The sequence below is a fragment of the Athene cunicularia genome, assembly GCF_003259725.1.
Source record: "Athene cunicularia isolate RWA chromosome 3 unlocalized genomic scaffold, athCun1 chr3_part1, whole genome shotgun sequence".
NCBI lineage: Eukaryota > Metazoa > Chordata > Aves > Strigiformes > Strigidae > Athene > Athene cunicularia.
The window spans coordinates 26,080,458-26,107,864 of NW_020799097.1; the positions used below are offsets into that span (position 1 = coordinate 26,080,458).

General features: G+C 38.1%; 1 protein-coding gene across 5 annotated transcripts in view; it reads left to right on the forward strand.

Annotated features, from left to right (window-relative positions):
- The window catches only part of MLIP (muscular LMNA interacting protein), a 119,636-nt gene that overhangs the window by 48,567 nt on the left and 43,662 nt on the right, over positions 1–27,407 (forward strand). Inside the window, exons 3-9 of one of the 5 annotated variants that reach the window (XM_026845030.1) lie at positions 1,101–1,469; positions 5,490–7,118; positions 12,594–12,665; positions 21,211–21,276; positions 21,355–21,438; positions 21,534–21,593; positions 23,292–23,336. In XM_026845030.1, coding sequence (XP_026700831.1) covers positions 1,101–1,469; positions 5,490–7,118; positions 12,594–12,665; positions 21,211–21,276; positions 21,355–21,438; positions 21,534–21,593; positions 23,292–23,336 — 2,325 coding nt within the window. The remainder of the gene's footprint in view (positions 1–1,100; positions 1,470–5,489; positions 7,119–12,593; positions 12,666–21,210; positions 21,277–21,354; positions 21,439–21,533; positions 21,594–23,291; positions 23,337–27,407) is intronic. The other 4 variants (XM_026845031.1, XM_026845032.1, XM_026845034.1 and 1 more) reach the window with 4 other exon arrangements.

Sequence of the window (27,407 nt, forward strand, 5' to 3'; positions counted from 1 at the left end):
GCCATTCAGTATTGGTTTTGCTGCAGATAGTGCCCTGGCTAAGGCAGAATCAGGTATTCCTGACCTCTGTCTCCCTGTGTTTCTCTGCAGGCAGAGAAAACTATCCTGGAAAGTGTTGCAGTACTGAGGCCTTCATAGCACTGATTACTCCCTTTTCTAAAATGTCTAATACCTGAATAATATTTTTAAAAGCTAACCAACATTAGATAATGAAAATAACACTTCCAAAGAAATACTGGTGATAATCCCCTTTATGGTCAAATATTTTTTGAAAGAACTGAGCTCCAGGGACTTGTGGAACTGCAAGTGGAAATTTTTCATTACTGTCTTTCTCAAGTAGGATTCAGATATGAGCCCCATCTACAGACTTTCTCTTGCAGTACACAGTATTTCTATTTTTACCTGATTCCTCCTTCAAGAGAAATATTATTACTACTACAGCAATTTCAATATTGAAAGATTTGGTGATGTGTCACATGCCTAACTTGTACTACTGTTCTCTTCCAAAGCATGTTTGAGAAGTTACATACTGGAAATGGAAATTGCAGAAAATATGCTGTGGTCTGTGCTGAGAAGCTTGAACATACAGTAAAGATCTCTGACCTCGGATTCTTTGTCTGCTCTCTTCAGAGAATGCCCTGGCTTAAAGGCCTTTGTTTCTTCATTAATATGTATAGGTTTTGTCCCAGATTTGTCTGTCAGACTCTTCTGTGGAGCATTGTCTGCTCTCGTGGATCCCACGGTCGGGGTGCCTTCCCATTGTGTCTGGCATAGTCTGGTCTGACAGCTCATTTGGCTTCACTGCACCCTCCTTTTCAGTTCCTGCACCAGCCCCAGGCTCAGGCCATCGTTGTGCTCAGAGTCCCCTGTGGCTCTGCTAGTCACCAGGAAGGCAAGCCCTTGCAGCATCTGCTGGGAAGCTGGAATCCGGGTGGGTCCCTGGGAAGCTGGTTTCTGCTGTGTGCTCATCCCCAAATTCTTCACTCTGCACTTTAGGTAGTGCAGTGCCAGCCACTGCTGCAAGCCAAAATTACTTTGCATTTTGGGGGTCACAAATAAAATGCAGCTAATTGGGATCTTTTTGCTTGTATCTTTTGCAGTCTAACACAGTTTCTGATGAGCTGGCCTTAAAGAGTGGGGCCAAAGAAGACTGTGTGTCAGCCATCTATACAGACAGCACCCAAACAGCTTTCCAGTCTCCAGGGTGTATCTCGAGCAAAGGAGAAATGCAGGAGAATGACCTTTTTAAGGCTGAGTTTATCCTGATTACGGACTCTGGTGATGAAGATGAAGTAACTGCTGCCTCAAACAATGTTCATCGGCCTTCCAATGGCTACGGTCCCATCAGTGCTCAGCTGCTGGCCACCTCCCACGTTTCCCCTGGCACCGGGGCAGGAAAACCTCTTGGCGATGGGCACATCCCAGGTGCTGCGCTTTCCCACAACACTGCTGATCCACAAAAACATCAGGTAACCTGCTCTTTAAACTCTAGAGCTAACCTTTGCTTTCTAAAGCTTTCAGGACATGGACACTGAGTCAGTCTGTAAAGCAGCTTGGCCAATTTATTCTTTAAATAGCAATTATGTTGGCCGTTCCTGTAACATTTGAACTCTAAGGAGTTGTCCCAACCTTGCTGCCTCTCCCTGTGGCTCTGGTGTATACATGGAGCAAGTAATGCAGATCTATTGTTCTTTCCTTTAAGACCAGCCCATCATGATATCAAGTTAATTGGAAGGTGTTAGATTCCTATCCAGTCTAAATTGGCAAAAGTCATTGAAATCAATGGAGCCTGTAGATCATTTGAATTATTAGCATTAGACTTCCCAGGCCTAGGTTTTGTTTTGTTTTTTTTTTTTTTCTCAGCACCCGCTGCAGTCCTTTATGCTAGAGAAAGAGGCTGTAAAAAATCCTATTCTTCTGATTGTTAATTAGCACTGCCTTTGCACAGGTGTAATGAATGAACGAAGATGAAAGGTCCATTTTATGCTGATCTTTATAGGACACATTTACTGATTTATTAAAATGTTAAATTGTCACTGGGACAGTTCAAAAAAGAGTCTTTGAAATGTTTCATTTTCAAAATGCATCAAACCAATTTACCACAATAAGTTAATGTCTTCCATCTTGGAAAGAGCACTGATAGTTTCCAAGGATGTATATACAGTAGAAAACTCTAGCAAAATAACAACATCCTTCTCACATGGAACAAATTCTGACATTTCCTTTGACCTCGACAGGGTTTCCATGAGTTGAAAATACAATTCTTCATTGATACTTTAATAAGAAAAAAAGTTAAGCGTGGCTACTTTATCTCTGAAAATGGATAGGACTTCCTATCATGTGTTGAAATACATGTGCTACTCAATTTTTCATCAAATTCAGTGTAAATTTTTGGTTGAAGTAATGGTGAATAAGAAATCCACTCTGGTCTGGAATTCACAGCATTATGAAATATTAATTTCTTCTGAGAAACTCTCAATGAAGTCAGTGAGAATTTTACTTGAGGAAGGTGTAAAGGTATAGAAAAATCTATGTAGAGGAAGCAGCCTAGGGAAATACAAATTTACTTCAGCAATGTTCAATATGAAGATTTAGCCACACTTAGTTGGATGGTTTTATCTTTAGAAGTTATTACAGAAATTGGGTGGATTTTTTGTAAGACTATACAGGAAAATTCATATGCTGTAGCTTTGTTAAGCTTTTGATTACTTGACAAGTAAGGAGGGATTTGCCTGGTAAAGTAACAGAAAATACAGATTGCACAGAACAAGGAATTGAAGTCTAACTTTACTAACTATTCATTTGAATGTGAAGAGAGGTAGTATGTAATATGGGTAATGCATATCTCAACATTATTCTTAAATGACAGATTTTCAAGACTGTAAGTACTTTCCTGTCTTCATTACCTATAGAGCTCTATCTGTCTCTATCACTTCATAAGAGGAGGATGTTTTACTAAGCTACTTCCCCTGATGTTCTGATTCTTCTTCGTTGTTTCCTGAGGCATCACTTTTTTTGGCTTACCGTCTAATGTAGTATCATCAGTTCAGAAATGAAGAAAATTATGAAAAGGTGAAATAGATTCATTCATTATGTGTTGGTAGATTTCCTTTGTACAAAGGATTCCATATAGGGGCTACCTTGTCAGTTATTGGATTATAAGGGCAGTATCATGTCTCACTTAAGAGTTCTTGCATATAACTCTATGTTCATTTAAAAGCATATTTAAACTATGGGTTTCCTGTCAGAGGTGAGAAAAAACCAAGGACCAGCACTGGGGACTGTTGTGTTGTAAAGGGGATCACTTGAACTGAACCATAGGGCTTCTACAGCTTCATTCATTTCTGACTTTGTTTAAATGAAAGGAAAAAAGAAAAGCACTGAAAAAATGAAACCTGTTGTTCTTTGAGATGCAAAGTTCCTGACTGATGTTGGAAAATGCCATGCTATATACAAAGTCTGAAAAAAATAATTAATTTAAAAAATAAGCTATTCTGGTCATATTTGGAACTTTTTGTTGATAGTTTACTGTTTATATATTGTGCTTTTTCTTTTCTTTTTTTAATGTTAAATTGAGACTAGCCATGCAAGAGAGAGGCAAACTGACTCCTGCTCTTGCGAGCTTATTCCCTTGGGATGAAGGGAATGTCTGTTTCCCTGACATGAACTCATCTTGGAGAAACTTCTTGACACACTGTGGGGGATCAATAGCCAGAAGGCTTTTTTAGCTAGTCAAAATCACTTGTCCAGTACATGTCATCTGGTTTGGCTTTTCAAGACAAATCAGTCAAGAGTCTCTACAAACTCCTGCCACTGCCAGGAAGAATGCACCTTCTTTGTTGGGAGAAACTAGACTGTTCTGAATGGTATCTATGTTAATTGGGTCTCAGCTCACAGTCTGATTTACTGTGCTGTCTCCAGAGATTTTGTCAAGTTTTACACTGTCTCCAGTGCTTCTTTCTGACTCTCTTTCTCAGGTTGCAGGTTTGGTAAGGAATTTAGTTTTTCCTATCTATATTCAAAATCTACTGAGATCAAAGCATGGTTAACTGGGTCTACATCCAGCCGTATCTTCTCTCAGACATGATTTTTGCCTTTTGACCTCTGAGTTTGTCTTACTCCTTCCCTTTTCCTGCTCATCTCTCAGAGCATTGTTGGTATAAGTAACTACAGTTTTTTGTGCCCTTCCAAACCAGTGTGATCTCACCAGACAAACCACCTTGTGTCCAACTAAGCTCTGCCATTTCAAATGTGCTGAGAGTCTTCAGGGCAAGGCCCAAGTACTAAGACTATGACTTGAAAATTATTTGATTTGTTCTTTTTTTTTTTTTTTTTGTGATGAATCAATACTATATGACATAATAACAAACATCATTATAATTTCTCTCTTCTACCTCCTACAAAGATATTTGTATTAAAAATCATAATTCATAAGCTGATTCTCAGCCATGTGCAATTTATATATGTAGGAACTGAATGACATGATTGTCTTTTGTAGAACTGCATAATCTTCAAGGGTATCAAACAGTAGATAAATAGGTGTTCTTATATGAAGTTTGCAGGGATTAGAGTAAGTTTTCCTGCTTTCAAATTGCTCAGTCAAAAGTTAGGTGCTAGTTTGTAACCTTTTGGTTTTACAATTGACTTAGCTCACTCTTTCATACTATATTTTATTCATATTGTGCATACTCCAGTTTTAATTTCAGCATTGTAGTAACTTGGAAGATTTTGAGATAATTTCTTTCTTTAGAAGCATAAAACTGTATAAAAGGTTGATAATATACTTGTATGCTCTAATTTGTTTTGACAAATCCTTATTAGAATAAACCTAAGAAAAAAGGTACTCATGAAAGAGCTCATTACTCTTTTTATTAGTGTATTGTAAGACTGTGGAGAAGGGGATAAGGACTCTTACATGCCTGCAAACTGTCAAATTCATGTGAATGGCAAGAAAAGTGACAAACTGGATGTCTGATTTAAGTAGTTCTGAGAAAATTTCTTGTTTTGATATCACAGTGCTGCAGAAGGTGTTGTTTACTGAATGAGAAAATGAGTACTTGGCTTGAATCTTATTTGCAGAAAGGCTACTTTCCACTGAACTGGTAAAGTGAGATGGAACAATAGTGCAATTTTCTCACTTTCTGTTGTGTTTATACAATGTGAATGTCATCACATGATCCTGGACACTCATGGCACAACTGTCTTGTGACAAAATGTAAAATACAGTAGCCTTGAAGCTTGTTTATGTCAACAAAACTGAGGTCTCATAAAAATAAAGTAACACATAGCCTGTGTGCACTCAGTCACCTCCACTGATAGCCTTATCCACTAGGTTGTATCCCCAAGTTTAAGACAATCCTGTGTTTTTAACCCGCAGAGCAGTACTAATGGAAACTCTATATGCATGACTACAGGACTGAAATGTGGGGTGCTTAACAGTTCCACAGGTCCCACCTATATTAACATTTCTGTTTTTCTTTTTTCTCCAGTTAATTTCTACTCTTTCCATCTCTGATCATCTTTCCTCTAAACCACCTGCTGTCCACTTAATTTCTCCAACTAATCAGAAAGTAGCGTGTGGTGCCATGGTTAACCTGAATCAAGCCTCTTCGCTGGAAGACTCCTGTAACAACTGGCAGTCAGCAACCAGGTTTTCTAAGCAAGATTCATCTCTCTCCTTTCAGTCTACTTCCCATAGTTCACCTCCCTCCATGTCTAAAATATCCTCTTCTGCATCAAACAGTTGTTACTCTGCTCCTCGATTGTATGATAACCTACAAACACCAAGTCTGTATACACCTGGCTGTGTTTGCAAAATGGGAGACCTCGCCACATCCTCTGTTCCGGCAAAGAGCACGAGTCTTTCACCCAGTCCTCCACATTCAGCTGAAATTCAGGGATCTTCAGCTCAGTCTTTATCCCCCAGTTCTTTCAAAAGATTGAACACTTTATCTCCTGTCCCTGTACATATAATAACACATTCATTATCTCCTAGCCCTAAACCTTTGTCTCCACCCTCTCATTACGGCTCCTCTTCAACCATATGTAGTATAAATGAGCATTGCACACAAATGTCATCTAGAGGAAATTTGTCAAAGTCAGGAGTCAGATCCCCTCTGCCAACCAGACTGACCCTCTTAACTGCTATTTTGAGATCAGGTTCTTCTCAGCAGAGACCGCTTTCTCCTGCTTCTTGTCCTACATTTTCTCCTAGCTCCCTTGGTTCCTCAATACTTGCAATAGATCAAAAGTCCAAAACAACTTCCCCAGTCCCCAAGAAATCTGTTTCAAGCCCTTCTATAAGCCCAGATTCTCCCAGCAGAGAGGAACACTGGCTTTCTGGATTGGCTCAGCATCTGCCTTTACTCTCCAAGCCTCATCCCACCCCTCAGGCAAGGTCCCTTTCTCCTAAAAAGCACCTTCCAGTCAGAAGTCTTTCTCCAGAGTCCCGAAGTCCTCTGTCATCCCCTGTTTCCTCCCATAGAAAATCACTTGCCTCTCCAGGTTTGCAGTCTATGCTGCCTCCTCCTTGTGCCCCAGCACCCTCTTCCCTTGCAAACACTACCTCTACTTCGCCACAAGGGCTGCAGTATGCTGCCTTCAGGTCCCGGGCACCTCAGCAGTCTCAGAGAGTACACACTTACTCACCCATCTTCACTTGCCAGTCATATCCTTTGCTTTCTTCTACCAGTCTTAGTGGTGTATTCTCCTCCACCCTAGAAAAACACTCAACTCCCTCCCCAAGTCTTCTGCATTCAGCTTCTAGATCTAAATCAGATTCATCCCAAACGTCTGTTCAGGAGATGAGTGCCTCCTTTCCTACCTCTTCAAGTGTCTCAAAGCAGTGGTCTTTCTCATGGCCTCATTCTACTCCACCAGTTCCACAAACTGGTAATATTAATTCCTATCCACTGCATTTTAATTCTTCATTGGTGCACACAGATTGTAGGTCTAATTCCTCCTCTCCAAGACCTGAGCAATCTGCCACCACACCAGTGTTAACGTGCAGATCTCCTGTCTCAGACAAGTCACCAGGCACACTGCCATCAAGACCCAGAGAGCTGACTTCACCACAGTCTTTTTCCCTGCCTCCTGACCATGAAAACATCAAACCCAAGGTACTCATGGTGCATGCTTACTTTTTAATAGTTCTTTATCCCTATAGGAGAAACAACATCTGTGTTGCACAATGCTAGTAAAATAAATAAGCTGTGGAAAAAATGTTTAAAAAGGAACAGTTTTTGTATTGATAGTGAAGATAGTGAAGACTAAATCCTACCGTATCAAATTGCTAACAATGTGTTCTGTACTATAGGGAAGATGCTGTAGGAAACCTTTAGCATAAAATAAAATACTTTATTCATGACTGGGAGGAGATACTACTGAAGATGGATATGTGTCCAGTGTCTTTGATATACATTTGGTGCACTTATTTTTGAAGCTCACCTAAAACACTAGTGTGTCAAAAATAAATGATAAAACATGTTCTATCCACCTCATGCTAATGCATTCCCACTGAAAGTAATGGAAGTATGGTGATCATAGGTTCATAGGATCATAGCAGGGCTGAGCTAGAAGAAACTTGATCTGATTGATGTGAACTGGCTGTTCCAGTGACAAGTGATTCCCAAGCACCTTCTCCCACCTGTCCTCCCCAGTCCCCAGGAGGCTGTACTCACCCCAGCCGCTCTGGGACCATCCCAGAGGCATGGCTGAGCTCAACCTGAGTGGGGTCTTTGGGGCCAAGAGCCAGAGAAGGAAGACAAGGACAGTTTCCTGCTTCTTCCCTTTGGTACTTCTCTGATCTTATTGTGCTAGACAGGATGAGGAGGAAAAAAACGCAAGCTTCGTACAATATGAGCTACTGCAAATATGAAAGTCACACCTGACAGATCAGCCACACTCCCGATGTTTGTCATCCATCCAAAAGCAGGGGAGCCTCAAGCAGAGTGAGAATAAGCAATGATGGCAATTGCTGCAGGAGGTCTTGGGAACTTGTCACACTTTATACTTAAAGATAAATCTCAAGAATGGGAAGGGGAAGGAAAGGAAAGCTGATCAAAAAACATCCATCAGGTAGGTTAAAACAAAGCGAACTGCTATACAAAAAGGAAGAGCTGGTGACAGAAGACATCAGAGCTGCAGAAGGCTTTCTAACCTCTCTTATATTGTCTCTGCAGCCAGTGCTTCTTTTGTGCCTCCTCTTGCTGATATCTGAGCTCTGCCCATCACCAGAAGACTATCATAGTTTATTGATTTATTTGTTCACAGCACAAAATTACAGCTTGGTCTGCCAGATCAAGCTGTGTCAGATGTGTTCCTAACAGCTTGGCCATGGCAGGGGTGACTAACACTGTTTGGAAAATGTTAATTGAAAATGAGATATTTAAATCAGCATAAAGTAGCAGTTGTCATGAATGGTTCTTTCAAAAAACAAACAACCCAAGAGGCACCATTGTGCCAAGAACAGCTGTACAGTGTCGCTACACCCTGTCAGTATTACTTAATGAAACGAAAAGAGAAATGAAATTGTAGAAATTCCAAGAAAAAAAACCCTGAGACAAAACTGGAAGGCATGATTGAGCCCACAGGTTGCAAAGCCATTGCAGTTTCTGCTAGTCAGTGCAATGAGAACTGAGTCTCTGGTAGTAAGGAAATTCTCTGTTTGTGACACAGAGCTATTGCCTGGGTTTATATTTGCAGAGATTATTGCACCATTTCTGTCTTCCCTACTGCCCCTTTTCCTGATAATCCTGCTTTATGGTTTGATATGGTGGCACTTTTAATATTGCCCCACCATCCCATGGAGACAGGGAGAATGTCCACCAGTTTAAGAGACTTGGACCATTAGTCTGGTGCAATTTTTAATCATACCGGCAAAGCTGTCTCCACTGGGGATGTGGAAGATCTGAAATCTCTGTATCAAATGCAGCTGGGTGTTCAGTGCAGGAAATGTCTCTTGTGGCTTTAAAATGTGAGGCAGAGACTTCATTTACAGTTAATAATAGTGTGCATTCAACACCCCCCTTTCCTCCCGCTCTCATTTATTTCCATACCTAGCTTATGGCATAGCTCAATGAACTTTGCTGAAGTGTTAATGGTACCAGTATCTCTGGTAACACTCCAGGCTCAAATCTCAGTATATTTCCAGAGAAAAAAGGAAAAGACTAACGAGAGACAATAACATCCTAAGCAGAATTTAGGTCTCTTTAGTGCCAGTCAGCTTAACTTTAGAACCAGACAAAAAGCAAGTTGTTCCTTCTGACGACTGTTGGTGCATGACAAAATTTTTGCATGTATTAATGTGCTAAGTGAATATCAAGGGAAAAGCACAGCATCTAGAAGTGCTTGACTTCAGCATGTGTAATTTGGCAACTGTAATGTTGCTTCAACAGGGGTTGAAGCAATGTTAAGACATGTACTAAGCCACACTTATTAAACCAGAATTTTGACATTAGATGTACTTTTCAGTATTCACATCAAACTGTTTCATTAGCATGATATCAAAACAATAATGCAAAAAGGATTCTTTAATGGAGAGCTTTTATATGTCTATGCCTGTGCATACACCAATTCATGCAAATCAAATATTCTATGAACTTATTTGTTTGTGTTTGTATATATAAACACATGTGCTTTGCCATGCTTTATATATTTATTTTTATGTTTGCCAATGATTTAAAAATACGACTGTGTTGCAAAGTGAATATAAGCATAAATCCACACATCAGTGTGAAGTGTGAACTGCGGATGACCACAAGAAATAAAATCCCTCTCCCTGGACTTTGCAGACACTATTAATAGTGTCCTCGTGGACCTAATATAGCAAATGAATGGTAGGATGGACTGAAGGCGGATAAAATTGCTGATTCTGCAGGAACAGATTAGAATAAAAACTTTCTGGCTTGAAAACTCTTTGCAGTGGTTTCATGAGGCATCATTCCTACATATTCTTTGATTTTTCCTACTTGAATGTAGCACAGGAATGCATGTAGATCTACCCAAAACAGCTGGGGAACAAACTAATGCTAGCAATACAGAATTCAGCACAGCTGCAAAACCTACCGCAAAGCAGGAAAGATTAATCATGAGGAGCTCTACACTACCATGGTTAGTCACTGATTTTAAGCCTTTACAGGTATGTGTCTAGCACACTTTGAAATGCCCTGTGGGGGTGCCCTAGATGATAATTTGAGCAAGAGAAGCAGGACACTTTCCCCAAAATTCCCTTGTCTCATATTTGCCTGAGCTTTGTTATTGGAGTTGGTTTGCTTCTAACTGGACCATGGTGCAGGCCAGCAGACCTAACTGTCCATGGCTGTTTGAAAATGCTACTAGACTCCTACAAACCAGATTATTAAAGGTATTTAGGCATTGAATAATAATTTTAAGTGATGTGAACTAATCTGTCAAGAATCATATTCATATATATGAGAAACTGTTTTAAAGACTTTCCATTCATCTCAGACACTGTGACAATAGCATGTTGCTTATGTAGGTTCTTCAGTATCTGTAAGTGATAAAGCACATTAAAGCAGTACAGAAACATACATTTGAACAGTCTGATATGTCTTTGTGTACTTCATACAACAGTAGAACTAACTTCAAAGTGGTCACAGTATTCTCATATATGATGCCCATATCATATGTAAAAGGATAGTGAAGATGTTGCATTTCATTTACATGTTCAATTATATAATTTTATTGATTGAATATCAATTATAAAAAAAACCCAAGGATACATTTTGTGGATATTCCACTTTTTATATTTGGAATTTTTGTCATCCATCTTCAATGAGCTGCATTTTATATCTTATCTGAATATACATATGAACCTACAGACATTTATAGCAGTGTTGCTGTCTAAATGTTCAAAGGACAGGATTCAACTCACATGACTTTTGGTATTCGAAAGTTAGATATCTGAGCACAATTTGGGCAATTCCATTATATCTCATGGAGAAAATATGATGTAATTATGGAATGATTTTATTTTACCTACCTAAGTGTCTATTTTGGGATGAGATGATTTATGCTGTAGAAATACCTATGCCTATAAAAGATACTAGTTTTGACTGAAGCACCTAAATGATAGACATCCAAGTTAAAATCACTAAATCTCATATAAATTACTAGCTCCCCCTCCAAAAAAGAGAAAAAAAGTGCAGTTCCAGCATTTGCATTAATCTTCTTTGTCAGACTCTTCATTCAGTATGATTATTGTGATTATTGACTTCCTGAGTGTCTGTCAGTCTTCAACTTCTGACTAAGAAATATAAGTCAAAAGCAAATATAATACTATGTATCAGAAGAATTAAAAGGTGGTGTCCTACAATATTTCAAGAGAAGTGCGAGGATGATATAAGTTTCTCTTATCTTAATTAAAATTTTGGCCCCTCTGCTGTGATCGAGACTGTTATTAGATATAATGAAAAGAAAAAAGTGACAAAAGAATGACCTAAATTATAGCATGCTGCCCAGCCTGTTATCTCATAATCACCAGTACTCACTGTTGCAGACAACAGGACATTAAAAAACCTGAGCTAATCCACAAGTAACTTTATTTCTAGGTGACTGTCACAGAAATAATCAATCTTAGAAATCTATAATTGTGTGAATTTATGGTTTTCTATTAGAATGTTGCTGAAAAGGGAACAATGTAGTGAATGCTTATTTAATTGTGAAAAAGAAAAAAAAATCCAGCAGTCATGTGATTATGAATCGTAGCTTTTGAACTCATATAAGTATAGAAGAATCTCATCAATCGTTTAAAAATTACAGAATTCAACGTCCATAATTGCAAACAAAACGTAGAACATATGGTTTCTAAAGAGTTAAAAATAACTGGGCAAGTTAATATAGTCTAAAACATAAATTGTTTAAAAAGAATATTCTTTAAGGCTGATCTTAGAATTTTTGTACTAAAACCCATGTGTTTCGTATAATTTAGATTATAAATTCTGTATGCTTCATTAGAGTGTGAAAGTTCCTGTACTTGTTTTGAAATATTTTTTTGGGTGATGGAGTTACTTATTCAGGAGATGAAAAGCTGTGATATGACTTAAATGATCTGTCCACTCACACAAGTAATTCACCATTTAAGGCTCCTAATCAGTCTCATTAAAGCCAGTCACAGAAACCCCTCTGACTTAGTGGTCCAAGATCACACTGTAAAGAGCAGTTGTTCCAGTGCATGTACTGGTAGAAGTAGCTGTGCATTATCGTATCAAAACACAGGCAAACTTGGAAAAAGCTCACAGCCTCTCCTGATATTCATATGAGGATAGTAGTCAGCAGAAAGTGGTCAAAATCACTTGGGAAGTTATAAGCTGTTACAGGGAATTCATTTTGTCCTACTTCATTCCTAAAAGCAAAAGGTATATGTTACAGTCCTTTAAAATCTTAACAGAAGCACTAGATTTTCTTTAAGCAATAGCTTTCCTACGTAATACGTAAGCATTGTATTGTTGCAACGTGTCTGCAAGACAATGGGAATAGTCTTTCATTCTGTTGTACCTTTCCCCTCTCTTCCCTCTCTCTCCCTCTTCTACCCTGTTTTACTTCTCTTCCTGCTTTCTGGTTTACCCTTTTAGCAGTACAAGATCAAGACAAGCTACAAGGCATTTGCAGCAATCCCTACAAACACAGTACTTATGGAACAGAAGGTTAGTGTTTGCTCAAAGACATGGGAATTGAATTATATATTTGAGACCATTCAACTTTACATATTCTGATGTTTTGTGGGGGATATCACAGAATGTAAGCTCTGGAAACTAACTGCTCAGAATAATAATTACAACTATTTTTCAGGGTCAACCACTTTCCACTGAAGATCAAAGCTTGCACTAATCTGAATTTCTACAAATACATTTATAATTAAAAAAAGTGTACCCATTAATGGCAACATCTCAGAGTCTGTTTTGTTATTGGAAAGTTTCTGGAGCGCTGCTTTTCTGGGACCTACCAATCAGTATGTCTCGGCCAGCTATTGATTATTTAATGGCTATGCTTATACTAGTAAATTTAACATCCCAAGATACGCAAATTTGACCAGCTGAATTGTTAAACTGTGCGAATGGTCCTGGACATTGCACTGGACTCTGTTAACTACCATTCTCCCAAGAAACTTCCCTGAGCACTTCAGTTAGCTTAGGCCAGTACATCGTTTGGGGTAACAATCCTATTCTGTAGGATAGGATGATAGATCCAAAGAACAGTCTTTAGTGCATTTATTTACTACCAAAGACAGCCAACAAAGGCTGGGTTGTATGGTACTTATTTAGATACTGCATCTTTGGAAGTCAATTGCAAATTTAAATTTTGCACCAAGGGTTCAAAGTACCCACTCATGTCTATTTTAATTTTTTTTTTCCCGAGTTAGCTTTGCACAAAAGAATAACCCACTAAGTTTAACAAAAATTTCTTGTGATGAGCAATGAGCTAAGTGTCTTATATGTTTAAAGGCATGCTTAATCACTCTGGCATCCAGTTTATAGCTCTATCAGAAAAATCTTTGTCTGGACCTTGTTCAGGAATTTAGCCTCTGATTAATTTCTGTAAGACTGAGCTTTCATAACTACACATTTAAATATGTATTCGTATACACAGCTCAGCTGATTTCACTAGGAGTTTGCAGAGCCTAAAGACATTAGAGAGGGTGAGTTTAACTGCATTAAAATTTCGAAGATGGTAATTTTGTCTTTGAAATATTACTGATTGTGATCTAGTAGTTATCAGTTAATTGCTATAAACAATTTTTTTTCAAAAAAAGAGATATTCCTTTATTTTCCAATGTTCTTTAATTATTTGCATAAAATCTGATCTTTCCTTTCCTTAAATCTTGAATGCACTAATGAAGCTATTTCTGCATTAGCATGCAATGTGGTCCAATAGAAATGAATAGAAATAGAGGAAAATAGTTGATACAGGGAATTCTACACCCCTATGGAAGGTATTTTGGGAGAGTTTTGTTTGGGCAGAGTGCCTGTTAGTGGCTGGAAGCATTTAGTGGATTTCTGAAATGGTATTTCATGGTTGACAATGTAAAAGATATCCTGTTTGTGCACTCTAAGACTGCACTATTCTGCAAACCAAGCCAGGTAGGTGACTTTAAGCAGGGTATTCACTTTGAGAGCATACTCCTGATGTGAACTAGTGGGTTAAAGTCAGCTATGTAACTGCACATTTTCAGAAGAAAGGGAATTCCTTGTGATGGTTTCACTGATGCTCTCTGGGACATTGACTCACAAGCTGTGTGCTACTTATCCTCAATACATAAAATTGAATTGTACAGTCTAATGCAAGTATCTGTAGAAAACGTAGTGACTCAAAAGATTATCTTGGTTTAGATAGAGACTTTTGGTTATACACTGTTTTACTGAAAATGCTAGCTTTGGTGTATACTTCAGTAGTGAAAGCACAGTCATGTAAAACGAATAAGAAATCAATTTTCTGCTAGAAGATTTGCCTTCAGGAGAGGCTTTTGATTAATTTACTTTGTAAACTGTATATTTCAGCATGGCCTGACTACATGCTTTCTCTCATCTTCGGAATTACAGACAGTGATCTCCTATCCATACTAGCAGCTAATTATAGTGCTTCTAAATCAGGCCTGTTGTGTTATCTGAAATGCATTTGGAGTATGGCTCTTAAAGAAGCGTGAAGGAGTCAGAGGGCACAAACAGATCCCTTTGTACCAAGCTCTAATACCCAAGTATTCTCCTCAAAAATATTGAGGAGGGAACTGGGGAGGAACTCATGCCACACTGTAGCCCAATGACAGTAATTATGTTGCCCCCATTTTATGGAATGCATTATATGCACTGGATTAAAAAGAGAGAGATTCAAGACAATAAGATTTATAACTACATAAGTGATGTTTTATTAAGATAATGGTTATGTAGAAAAGTTTTTGAGTGGCTTTTTTTTAGCGAGGAATGAAGGCACGTAACATCTGCAAGGAACAGATATTACTGAGCTGAATGCATGATCAGGAATACATCATCTGCCTAAATTGCTAGAGAAGTGCTTTGCTATGTTATTGAACTGGAAATACACATTCTCAGAAGTCAACTTTTTCCATGGAGTGAGTAATTGTATTACTTAATTTGAGTGGTCATGAAAAATAAGATTAGTCAGAACTGTGATGTGGTGATCATAATGACAATTCATGTGCAGTATTAATTAGATCCCATGATAGAAAACTGCCACTGATATGTCATGTAAGGTACAATGCTTTGTCTGCCTTTAAATTGCCTCCTTGTATCTAACTTTCTTTCTCAAGTCATTGTTTTCTTTTATGTGTGTGCAGATGCTTTAATTTCAGACAGCCTTTTTCAACTACTTATGAAGCCATTAGGCTATCATCATGTTAATGTTTTCTCTAGAACATGTTCTTATCCTCCAGTACTCTTACTCAAAGCAAGTTTTTAAAATCTGTGCTCATTACCAGAGAAGAAAAGCCTTATTTACTATATATGTGTTTACTTTGGTAACCCCAGAAGTGGCTTAATCTCATCAAATCTCATAACTGGCATGCTTTCCAGTTGTTTGAGTTTGTATGAACCTGATGTTCCTCACATTATTTGTGCTCTGCTCAGAAAAAGCCCAGTTGAGGATATTTCTTGGAAGATTGGGCTGTAACTGCCTTCACAACCAGAAGAGCAAAAACTTGGTTTTGATGGACAGATCCTCAGCATGGTCAGGCTCTGTCACGGAGAGGCAAGAGTGGGCTGCTCCACAGGGAAGGTGAACTGGGAGCTGGGGTGACAGCAAGGCTGCCAGGATAGCATCCTCACCAGCAAGGGCACAGATTCACAGTGCCTAAGCAAGGAAAGCAGAGTGGTATCCATCGTCAGTCAGCAGTGCCACACAGATTCATAGTGTTGAGGCAGGTACACAGACTGTGATAATGAACTCCTCAGCCCAGCAGATGATAGGCTCCACTGACTAGAAGAGAAAGCTGGACAAGGTTAATGTAGGCATAAGGCAAAAGTTTAACAGAAATAATTAACCATTAGAAAAAATTTCTGGAGACTGAAATGGTCTCTTTACCACAGAAATAAAAAAATCAAGACAAGACACTTGTCTGGCACTTCATACAGTAATTCCCAGCAGTTCTGTGGTTTAAAGAAAAGTTTAGACTAGGTGATGACTGTGTTTCCTTCTGGCCTTATTAATGTTGAGTTAGTGAGTCACCCATCTACTGCCACTCACTCTTGTATAGCTTCTACAGTTGCACAGATGTGATCACAGCCCAATTCAAAATTACTTTTCTAATCAGATAGCATTAAAAAAGTAATGCATCTATTATTTAGAGATTGCATTTATCAAATATCTATAAAAATATCTTCCAGTCAGATATTGATGGATAGTTTATTTCAGGGAGCTACAGAAAAATTCTTAACTTTACTAAGTAGACAGTCTTTTAAACCAGATCCTATTTCACCTTCAGAATTATGTCAAATTTGAGATGTAACCTCAAAACTGTTGGACACTTTAGAATAGTAAACCAAAAGAGTCTTCTCTTAACAATTCAGTGGTGTTTGGTCTACAGCAAAGTCTGTGCAGGGGAATTTGGATTTGCTGTGTTTGTCCAGATACACCTCACCTCTACATGCAAGGGTTGAACTTCCCTTATCTGGGCATCATTTTGATGGGAGGGAAACCTGGGCGTACAGACTTGAGGGGGAGAGGCACTACAGTGTTCTACTCAGACTTCCCTCAGTATGAACTGTGATGAAACCAGAATGATGGGGTGTGACATGAACCACACCTGCTTCACAGTCGAGACTTGTCCCACACCTACCAAGTTTTCTGAAAAGCACTAGGTATAACTGGCTATGGATGGAAAAGGTGCAAATGAAATCACTGTTGACTTATCTGGGTAGTATTTATCAACTAATTACAAGTAGAGAACTATATTTCCAATTTAAATAAATGTAGAAAAAAATCTTCTGTCTTAAAGAATAAATATTTTAGGTTATTGATTTTTGTCTATTTATGGCTGGTTTTCACATTTTCTCTTGTCACAATGCAATTTTGCTAACCTCAAGAGAGTCTACGACAGTCTTTTCATATGATGTTACATTTCTAGCAAAATTCCAAAGACCTAGCAATTGCATCCCATCACCTACACAGCAGACTGCCAGCAGTGCAGTATATTCTCCTTGTGGAGGAAAAAAGAAAATAAAAAGATCATTTCCCTCCTCATGCAGAAAGAAAAATAGGGTGTGGGTTTTTTTTGGTTTTTTTTTTTTTTTTTCATGGAGAGAAAGACATGCAACTGAGGAAATATGACAGCGATCTGCTACACTGGAGACCAAGCTTTAAGTTCTTAACTTGAGGGAACTCTTACCTATTGTATTATCAAATATCCATTGCTATAGGCACTGATCAAAGCAAATGTAGATTCAGGTTGTGCCTTGAAATGATACAGCAGGAACTTGAAAGACATTTTTTCCCACTCTCAGATGGTAGATCTAACTGCTCGACAAGTGGCATGCCACAACTTTTTCAGACTTGGAAAGCATTTCTGACAACACTTTGTTGAGAATATTTTGATAACAAATATTTTAGTTTTCCACAAGTAGTTCTAGTGTGTACTTACTAGGTGAATTTATTTCATCCAGATTATTTGTTCATGTCAAAATGCTTCTCAAGGTCAGCGATAAATACTTGGTGGTAAGAAAGAAAGGAAATAATTTGTGCAGTTGTAGAGCGATAAAGGACCTAGTTCATCTTTAATAATAACCAAGAGTGCCAATGCAGGAACAGTCTATGATCTACGTCTTTCTTCCAAAGGCCTTGGAGCTTTTAGTATTAATTATTTTATAAGAGGAAAAGTAGTCAGGTCTTCTCAATATCACCTCCTAGGATCTTCAAGGAATAAGTTAAAGGAACTCATGGTATGGAAAGTTTCATTATAAGGAGGGTTTAAGAAAAGATAACGATGGGAAAAATATTGAAAAGAAATAAAAGAAGTCCTTTAGCTTTAGCTCAGCCCAGAGTTTTCACAATACAGTAAGAAGGAAGCTGTGTCAGATCCAGATTATGATATTGATTTTTTTTCTCCTAGTATTTATGTAGTCGATTTGTGGATGAAACAAAGTTTTATATTTCCTATATGTTGCCAAGAGCTTTCATTCATCTAACAGAATATTGGAGATCTTGTTCATATCATTTAGCAGTATCCTTTCAGTTCTGATACAGCTTTAGCAATGAAATAGCTTGGGGGAAAGAGGAGGGAAGGGTTGTAGTCATCACTGGCATCAATGGCATATATGCATCACAACCCCAAAGTTGCCTTTTGCAAGGAAAAAATTAGTGGTTCAGCAACTGGTTATTTAATCTGAACATTTAAATTATGTCACAAATACATTTTCATTCTCTAAACTGCACTCTTTTTTAAACTGTGATCCTGCTATTGTTTTTCATAGATAATAAAAATTTGAATGCTTAAATAGGAATGTTCCTATGATATTGTTAGGCCATCAGCATAGGAAGTGAAGATTGAATACTGTTGATAGTGCTAGTTAATAGTACCATAGATAGCATGAATGCTTTAAATTAATCATAACATTATTGGATGATAACTCCAGTAATGAGTTCAGAAATGCTAGTCGTGCTTTTTTAATTTCACATTTTTCTCTATGTGGAAATGTTTTAAAAAAATTGATTTGTATTTTGAAAAGCTAACAACAGATTAAACAGAGACTTTTTTTCTTTGTAGAGGTGATAGAGATACCTAAAATCTAGTTCTCTTTGTTTCTGCTCTTTGGAGGACTTGGGCTGTTCATATAGAAAAAAAAAAAGAAAAAAAAAAAAAAAAAAAGAAAAGAAAAAAGACATAAAACAACAGTGAAAGAAATTAGATAAATCACTTCAAAGATGAGAATTTTCCCTCCCCAAAGGTTCACTGCAGCTTTCTCTATCGTGGCTCCTGCATAATGTCCATGTGTTGGGGGGACTGTGGAGCACATAGTCCTTGGTGCCAGGCTCACCTGACTTCTTTAGTCAATGAAGGCTCCAAAATGCAAAGATATTTGACTACTCAATTTCTACTGAAACTCATGGATGTTTGGTCTTGGTCCTGAACAAAGCCTTGTGGATGTGGCTGTAGTTTCTCTAGAAAGATTCCACAGTATCTTCTGGGTAATTGTTTTGTACCCTTGATTGTGTTCACCCTCTCCCACTGCTCTGGTGAAGTGAATATGAAATGGAAACATGCATTTTTTCTTAACAATTACTTTATTATGTTCATTACCCTACTAATTTATTGGAAGTTTTGAGAAGCTTAAAAATTTCTCCATTACAAACCCGTGACTGATTAAAGTTTGTTGTTTTTTCTAACTCACATTCGGACTCATCATCTCTCTAGAACAGTCTGTTTTGGCAATCCTGGCCCCAGTGGGTACTTGGAATGACTCTTCTACTTCTTTTTATTGCTTAATTTTGTGTTTACCAGGAGGATATAATCTCAGTTGAAGCTGAACCAGGGAAACAGTACTGGAGTGTAGTGCTGAGCCCTCTTTAGCTGAGCCCTCATCTTCTACAGGACTATTTGTTGATCTGAGAATTTAGCTGGTTAACAGTGAAGAAATAGCAGAGATGAGAAAGGCTATTTATCTTGTCATCTTCTGTTTTGTGATAAGATTACACTAATTGCTGTATGTCAAAAAAATAAATTATTTTACTTTTTTCCTTTTGAACTACAACTACTCTAAGGCCAACAGGTTTGACTAGAGCTGGTGGGGTGGGAAAAAATGTGATTGGAAAGAAAATACTCTTCATTTTTTCTTACTGTGAAGATATGGTGTTCCATAATAGTGCTTCTGTGCAGGATCACTCGTGGGTGGTATTAAAATAACATTAAAAGTAAGTTGTCATTAACTTTTCAGTTCTGCATACATAGATGTAAGGTTCCAGTACCTGAGTAAGGACAGAAAAAAAGATTGCACTCAAAAAATTAAACTCAGAAATAATTACTTAAGTACTTATTTTCTTTTTTTAAAAGATTCTGCCATCTTCCTCCCAGGTCCATGTATGTCTTCTGTGACTGGCAGCCCTAATACCCACCTTACTGGGATCCATCCATTCCCAGAGAGTCCCACGTGCATGAAAAAGTGTTTTAGCAGAATTATCTTTTTTTCTCTTATTATAATTTATTTTTTGCAGATAATTAGCAGAATGAATCTTCAGAAAAATGTAATGTGTAAAAAAGAAAAGATCCATGAATCCTGCAGGTCCCTCCCCTGTAGCCCTGTAGCCCTGATTCATGAATCAGCAGGTTTTCAGAGTAAATTTTGGTCTCCTCACGGAGTTTATTTTCAAATCACTTCAAAGCAAAAATGGGTGATGGCAGTGACAGTGTGCCTTGCAGACTCTGGACAAAGATGAAAAGGGAACTGAGTACTGAAGTTTGGCTTTTGAGGACATTTTGTTGGTTTTCTGATAAAGTGGAGGGATCAGCAAACTTACTCCCATTGTTTTCAAACCTACTCCAAGTACTGGTGAAAGCAGTAAATTGGAAAGCAGGAGGTATATCCAAGCACAAGAAGCTTGTGCTTTGTTTTGGACACACTGCATACCTGCTTAGACCAGCCATATTTTAGTGTGGTATCGCATATGTATAGCACATATTTCTCTCTATACAATTCTGATTTCAGTCTAAAAATCCAAAAACATTGAGTACTGGTTTTGCTGCAATGTGGAATCACCATTCTCTTTAAACAGGAGGCACTTTTTAAAGAAAATGTCTACTGGAGGAAAAGAAGAGGCCTGCTGTATGCTTAGACCCCTGCCTTGTTCACCTGCTTACAGCTGGTGGCTTTCCTCCAATGGTGTGCGGCAGTCAGTCTTCCAGTGCCTGGGTGGCACATGGCCCATGGTCACTGCATGACATTCACTGTAAGGGAGGCGGAGGGGTTGTTGAAGGAGAGGACAGTTTAAGCTGGTAGTTTCTCATCTCTAAGATTAGAGACAATTCATCTAGGTCTTTCTCTGCAAACCATTCCCCTCTAATTCAGAATCAGAAGTTGGTAACTTGAAGAACATTACTAAGCCATTCCTAGAAGATTACTATTTCTTTGTTTTCCATCTTTCTGTGGTGAAAAGTGCCACATCTGGAAAGACGATATTGAAAAAAGTGTATGTTTGCTTATTTTTTTAATTTTTGAACTCAGTATCACACTGAAATATTTTGAATTGCAGGCATTAGAAGAGCCATCCAAGACTGCTAGTGTGACTGAAGGCACTACTTTGGACACCCATTCAGAGGTAGTGCTGTTATATCACTTTCAAGTCTCTATTGAAAATAAAAAGCAAAGGTTAACTGAGTGATGTGTCCTTTTTCAGATGTGCTCCCCTGCCCAGCTCAGACAACAAACAGAAGAGCTGTGTGCTGTCATTGATCAAGTCCTTCAGGACCCGTTGACTATGGTAACCCATCAGTATGTGGGACTGACTTTTAATCTTCCTTTCCTTTTGTCTCTTGTCATTAATAAGTCTGTTCTCTGTTGAAAATAATTTTCCAGCGCCGATGCGAATCTTCTCCAAGTTTTCTGCAGATGAGCACTGAGTCAGATGTTGGCAAGGTAGGTGAATAAGCCCAAATATTCTTTCCAAGTAGACATAAAGCAAACAAAGTCACAACAGTAAAGCTCATGGCAACAAGAGAGCAGTTACGAGATCATCAGTAGGCTTGTTCAGTGGTTTGGAAGACATGGAAGGACAGAACTGTAGCCCTAAAGTCAGTACAGTCTTCCTTGCAGGATGCTTTCCTGAAGTCAGAAGTTTTATTATGAAAGAGAACGTGTTTATTAAGGTTTCAGAAGCTAGGATCCACAAGAAAGAAATCCTTCATACCTTGCCTTTCAGATTGCAGGGTCTCTGGCTGTCTGCCAGATTTTGTTCCATCCGTGGGTCCCTACTACAGAACATCCAATGTTCCTAGCTTCAGTGATTTAGAACATCTCCCAGATTTTTTTTCATATTCATTATTGGTTGTAAAATAATGGGATGATTAAATGTAGACTTGTTCTTAAGTGCTGATTTCCTTTCAACTCTGGCCCCTCACAGGAGGGGGCTGTCTACTATTATATATCCATTTACCCTGGATAACTCAGAAACAGGTAGTGAGAAGCAGGAAGAACTTTCTATACTGTTTTAATCCTCTGGTTTCACTATGTTATACTGGTGTGCCTTCTGGGTTCAGAAGGATGAATAACCAGGACATGAGGGTCCTGTATTCTGTTTGCTTCAGGTAACTTTAAGTTGGTATTACTAGCTATAATAAAGGGAAAATGGAGGAAATACAACTGTAAACAGGAGAAAAGGTATTTTTGGCAAGAAAACATATCAAAAAGTTAATGCATTCAAAATATCCTGCACAATGTCCAGTCTACCTTGCAAAAATAGGGCACAGAACCAGCATTCCTGAGTGAGTATATTCAATATACACTTCAAATTTAATTTTCATTTTTCAAATTACTTCTGTCAACCATCACTCAGTACTGAATCAGGCTTCAGGCAGCTGAAAGATGGAAGCAGATGGAAAGTTGGTAGCTGAAAAAGTAAGCAGAGACTGCTATTGAGGAATTGTTTTCCAGTGCCTTCACTGAATCCAAAGCAGTTAAAATTCTGCCACTAAGTTGGTCTTTTGAGCAGTAGCATCCAAAAACTACTTCCTTGAGCCAAATGGAAGGCATCTGTTAGCAGTAATGAAACCAAGTAAAGGGGTCAAAAGGGGAGTTTAACAGGATGTTGTGTAGCATAGGGACCAACCTAAAGATTGTGAGGACCTCAGAATGAGAGAGCAAAATGCTTAAACTGATGGTAAAAGAGAATCACCGACAGGAAGGGAAAAAGAGTATATAAGTAAATGCCTTAGATGTAGAATGGATTAGTCAGAGGAAAGCAAGTTCTTGGATATCAGAACATGGAAAGATGGCATTTCAAGTTTATTTGTGAGCATGTCACATATTTCATGGGGCAACTACACCTATGGCTGTCTACTGATAAGCATTTTGTTACGGCACATCTCATAGACAATTTAAAGGCCAGCTTGAATAGAATGGGATCAATATTTTTTGAGCACTAAAAACTACAACATTTGCTACATAATTATCTCAAGCAAAACTTTAATATACCTTATTCTCGTGTATCTCATGAATTTTTATGGAAAACCGAAATTTTATTGAATCTGAGCAATTAATAACGTCACAATGATGAAAATCTCTCTCAGTTAGTTCTCAAAATAACTCATTGCTCTTAATATAACTATTTTGTATAAGGTGTCAGCAACGCTGCAGAGAACAGCTGGGCGTGAAACAAGATATGTAAGTACTTTTATAATTACTCTATATTTTGCATGCAAAAATGTCTATTTTGTCTAATCTTGCTACTGTACTATAGGTGAGTCTGCATGTAGCAGACAGTCACCTTTATTCATGACATGAGGTGCTGCATCTACTACAGAGAAGTGAGTAGGTTAGAGCACTGGCAATTGAGACTTGAGATGTCATCTCCCTGTTGTAAATCCATCATGGCTGGAATCTCCTCAGTGCAGTGTCTACTGATAATTTTATCTGTGTGAATATGATATTAAAATTAATTTATTTAATTTATTCACATACTTCTTTGTTGTTGCTTGCTTTGAGCATTGGACAAGAGCTCAGCTGTTTGGCAAAGACTGTTATGGATGCTGAAATGTTTATTTATTTGGACTCAGCCTGCATAGTAGGGGATTTACTTTGGTAGAAGCTCTTTGGTTCTTGTGCACCCATCAGAATTTGAGGCTGACCCAAACTTTTCCTTCCAAGCTGGCTGAAAACTCACAGTTTAGCCTTACATGAATAGTAGCTGTTTTGTCACATACACACACATTCCAACATATAAAGAAAATATCTGTATTGAGTCATCAGTTCAATTATTGAAACATTAAACCCAATTAACATTTTAATTCTCACTAGCACACACAGTTACTGCAGGTTCCATACTTTACTTACAACTCATCTAGTCATGTGGTGAGAAATCTCTGCTTACTATTCATCATTCAGCATTTCTATTGAAGCTCAAATCAAAGCAGTGCTGACAAAGCAATAGAGGCTTCCCAGTTTTATGCCAGCACAATGCTTGACTGATCAATTCCATTTTCCTTCTTGAATGTGACAGTATGCATATTTTATTACATACTGTGATTTTTGCTTGACAGATTGTGCCTTTTTATACTAATTATAAAAGATATTGGAAGAGAGCCTTTTCATAAAATAAAAGAGTGTGTTTCAGAGGTAGCCTGTGAGAACAGAGTATATTTAATACCACTCCAGTGAAGATCTTCAGATCCCCAAACTGTGGCTGACATATACCATAAATTCAGTCATTCAACTTCTATGCCTGGGGATACAGTTAGGTTTTCTTTGCTGGTATAGAAAATCACTTTTACAAACTCTTCCTTCCCAGTCTCCCTGGAACGTTCTTGATAAATGACAAATCACTATTTAAAAATACGATTGGGAATAATGCAGAGGATTATTGGTAGGCTAACCTTTCCTATAAAATGTACAAGCATGTTGCATTTTTTTGTGTCAGAAAATGAACTGTGATCTTCAGGCTGTAGTGGCTGAACTTGGTGGCTCTCCTGGATTCTGGCATCACTGCACTCTGCAGCAGTCTCCTAAGGGATGAGCCAGGTGTTCCTAACAGCCCCCATATGTTACAGCTCTTTCTCTCTCTCTTGTTCTGCTTCTTTGGTAGGACATACGTAGGTTATTTCTGTCCCTGCTAATAAACCAACTAGTGGGTTATCCTCTGGCCCTTAGGGCAAGGGCACACTGAGGTGGTTGCCATAGAGTTGTCTTCTCTTCCCCTTCCACTTCCCTTCCTTCAAAGTGAGCTCCTCAGCCCAGCACAAGAGCCAGGGTGGCCTCATTCCTTCAGCTACGATGCAGACCATGATGGAGAACTGTCTGGAAGTGTGGTAGGTGGTGTGACCCAAAGCATGCAAGGGAGTGTGCATTAACTGGGAAGGACCTGTTCCTGATCCGCTCCGTGTGCTGACTTTTGTTCACTAGAGGAGATATAATCCAGGGGCCAACATTTCTTCATAGGAGGTACAAGATGTCTGTTTTGAAACAAGGTGCATACTTTGAGCCAATTTAACAGTGTCCCTGGTAGAAATCAGGAACTGAGTATTATAGGGACACTTGTTATCATAATATCAAATTGTGAGTTCCCTCAGGAGACCTGAGGTGTCTCATGTGAGCTGTCGTGGAGTAATGATGTTCAGCCATTCTATTCTTGCAAATCTTTTTTTCTTTTCGAAGAATTATTTTAGTTTATGCAGCAATTGATTTTACTAGAAGGAATTAAAATGGTAATTGAGCAATATAATTTTCTTAATATTTTTGTATTTGTGATGTCTGATATTGAGACACTTGTCAAAATGTTGCTTTGAGGGTGTTTTTGTCATCATGGTAAGGTATTATTTATAAACACACACACATAGAAATGTATGTGTATGCAAACATGATACTATTACTAATAACTTCAATAGATATGGAATAGTAGATTATACATATACAAATATGTTGAATTGTCCTGCCATTTAGCAGTTAAAATGGCATAGATTTGCCTTCACCTCAATTATTTTTTGTCTTCTTATGCACTTCAGAACCTTTTTTACATCCTTTTAAGGATGTAAATGATCGTACAAATAGCAAGGGAATGTATAAAAAGTACGGAAAAATGTCTTAACTTCAGTGAAATTACAGCAGTTTGTGCTAGTTGACAAATAAGTACTACAGCTGTCATTTAATAACTTTTTAAACTGTATGGTTTTTGATATGATCCTATTCACCATTTCATAATAGTGCATCTCTGTTGGCTTCAGGGATGATACTGCTGATTTGTAATAATAATATAATAATAATTCTCTAAATAAATTACTTTTATGGTTATTGAGTGCCCTAATATATATACTTAGTCACTGTATTTCCATATAATTACTGTCACCAACAAAAGCTTTCTTTAATTTCAAGTTCTAGCTAATTCCCACTTAAATTATTTTAGAAACAAGTTATCATGATTAATTGGAACAATTACTTTCCATATTATTGACATTTTTGCTCTTTTTGACAGTTCTAGTCTAAAAAAATTTTTCTAAAGTGTTATAGACATGACACAAGTGAAAAAATGAGAGAACATGAAGCAGCTATAATGCACACAGACATGAAGAAATAAGTAGCCCTTTTCTTTATCTCTGGTCTGCTGTGCTTATATACATTTCAGGTAACCCCTCTGAAATGAGATTTACTTTTAACTTACACCCCTGAAGTGAGAGAATTTAATTCCAGCCTGATTGTATCTTTAGATCACTTTGAAATGTTTTGAGATTTTTAAGCTCACAATGAGACTGGTCATCACACTTGGTTAATGGTATGAAAGAAAGTCCCTAGTATGTAAGTAACCACTAGTAAAAACTCTAGTTTACTCTGTCAAGGGCAGAAGATGTACTTGTAGATTTAGTGCTAAATCACAGCTGTCCCTGTGTGGGTGGGAAGGTTTCCTTCAGCAGTGGCTGTGTTGAAGATGTGAGTGCTCTCAGCAAGTAGTACAGTTTCTATCATGACTCGTGGTGATGCTGTTATCACCATCAATGCAGGATGATAGACCCAACAGGATCAGGGAGTGATTAAACATCTCTGTTTAGCACTTGGGAGACCATGTCTAGAGTTCTGTGGTCAAATCTCTGCAAGGTTTTTCTCACAGGTCAGCAAAGGAAGAGCATGTTCTTCCCTCTCCAAACATGCTGGGATTGCTTTTCTTCTTGAAACAGTGAGAGGAACATACAGTTGAGTCGATAAAAATCCAATTGTAGTGGTACTTCTGCAGAGGGTGCAGTCTGTAATGATACTGACTTGTCTTCTACTACAGCTATAACATCTAACCATTGTATCTAGTACTTTTTTTACCACCATACTGAAGAATATTCCCATTTTAGAGTCTCAAGGCATCCATGTCACACCTACATCAAGGAAGGGCATGTTATTTGAACAGAAACACTGTATTATCCAGTGGAACTCCTACAGAGCTTGAAGAAGTTGATTGGAGGGATCAGTGTACCAGAAATTCTGAATCTCACCATTACACAGGCAAATAAGCATGTGGCACATGGCTATTTCACGTACACACACACACACTTTGCATTCATCACATTTACCCTTGATCTGGAAAATAGGGCTTCTGCTGTTCAATGTATACTCAGAAAAAAAAAAAAAGTAATGCTTTGAGTAGGATTGTTCTGGTTTTCATAGTGTAAAGTCAGAAGGATGAGAAGGTTAGATGGAGCTCCCAATACAATCGATAGTGTTAATAACATTGATGCTGCAAATTAACAGATAATGGCAGGC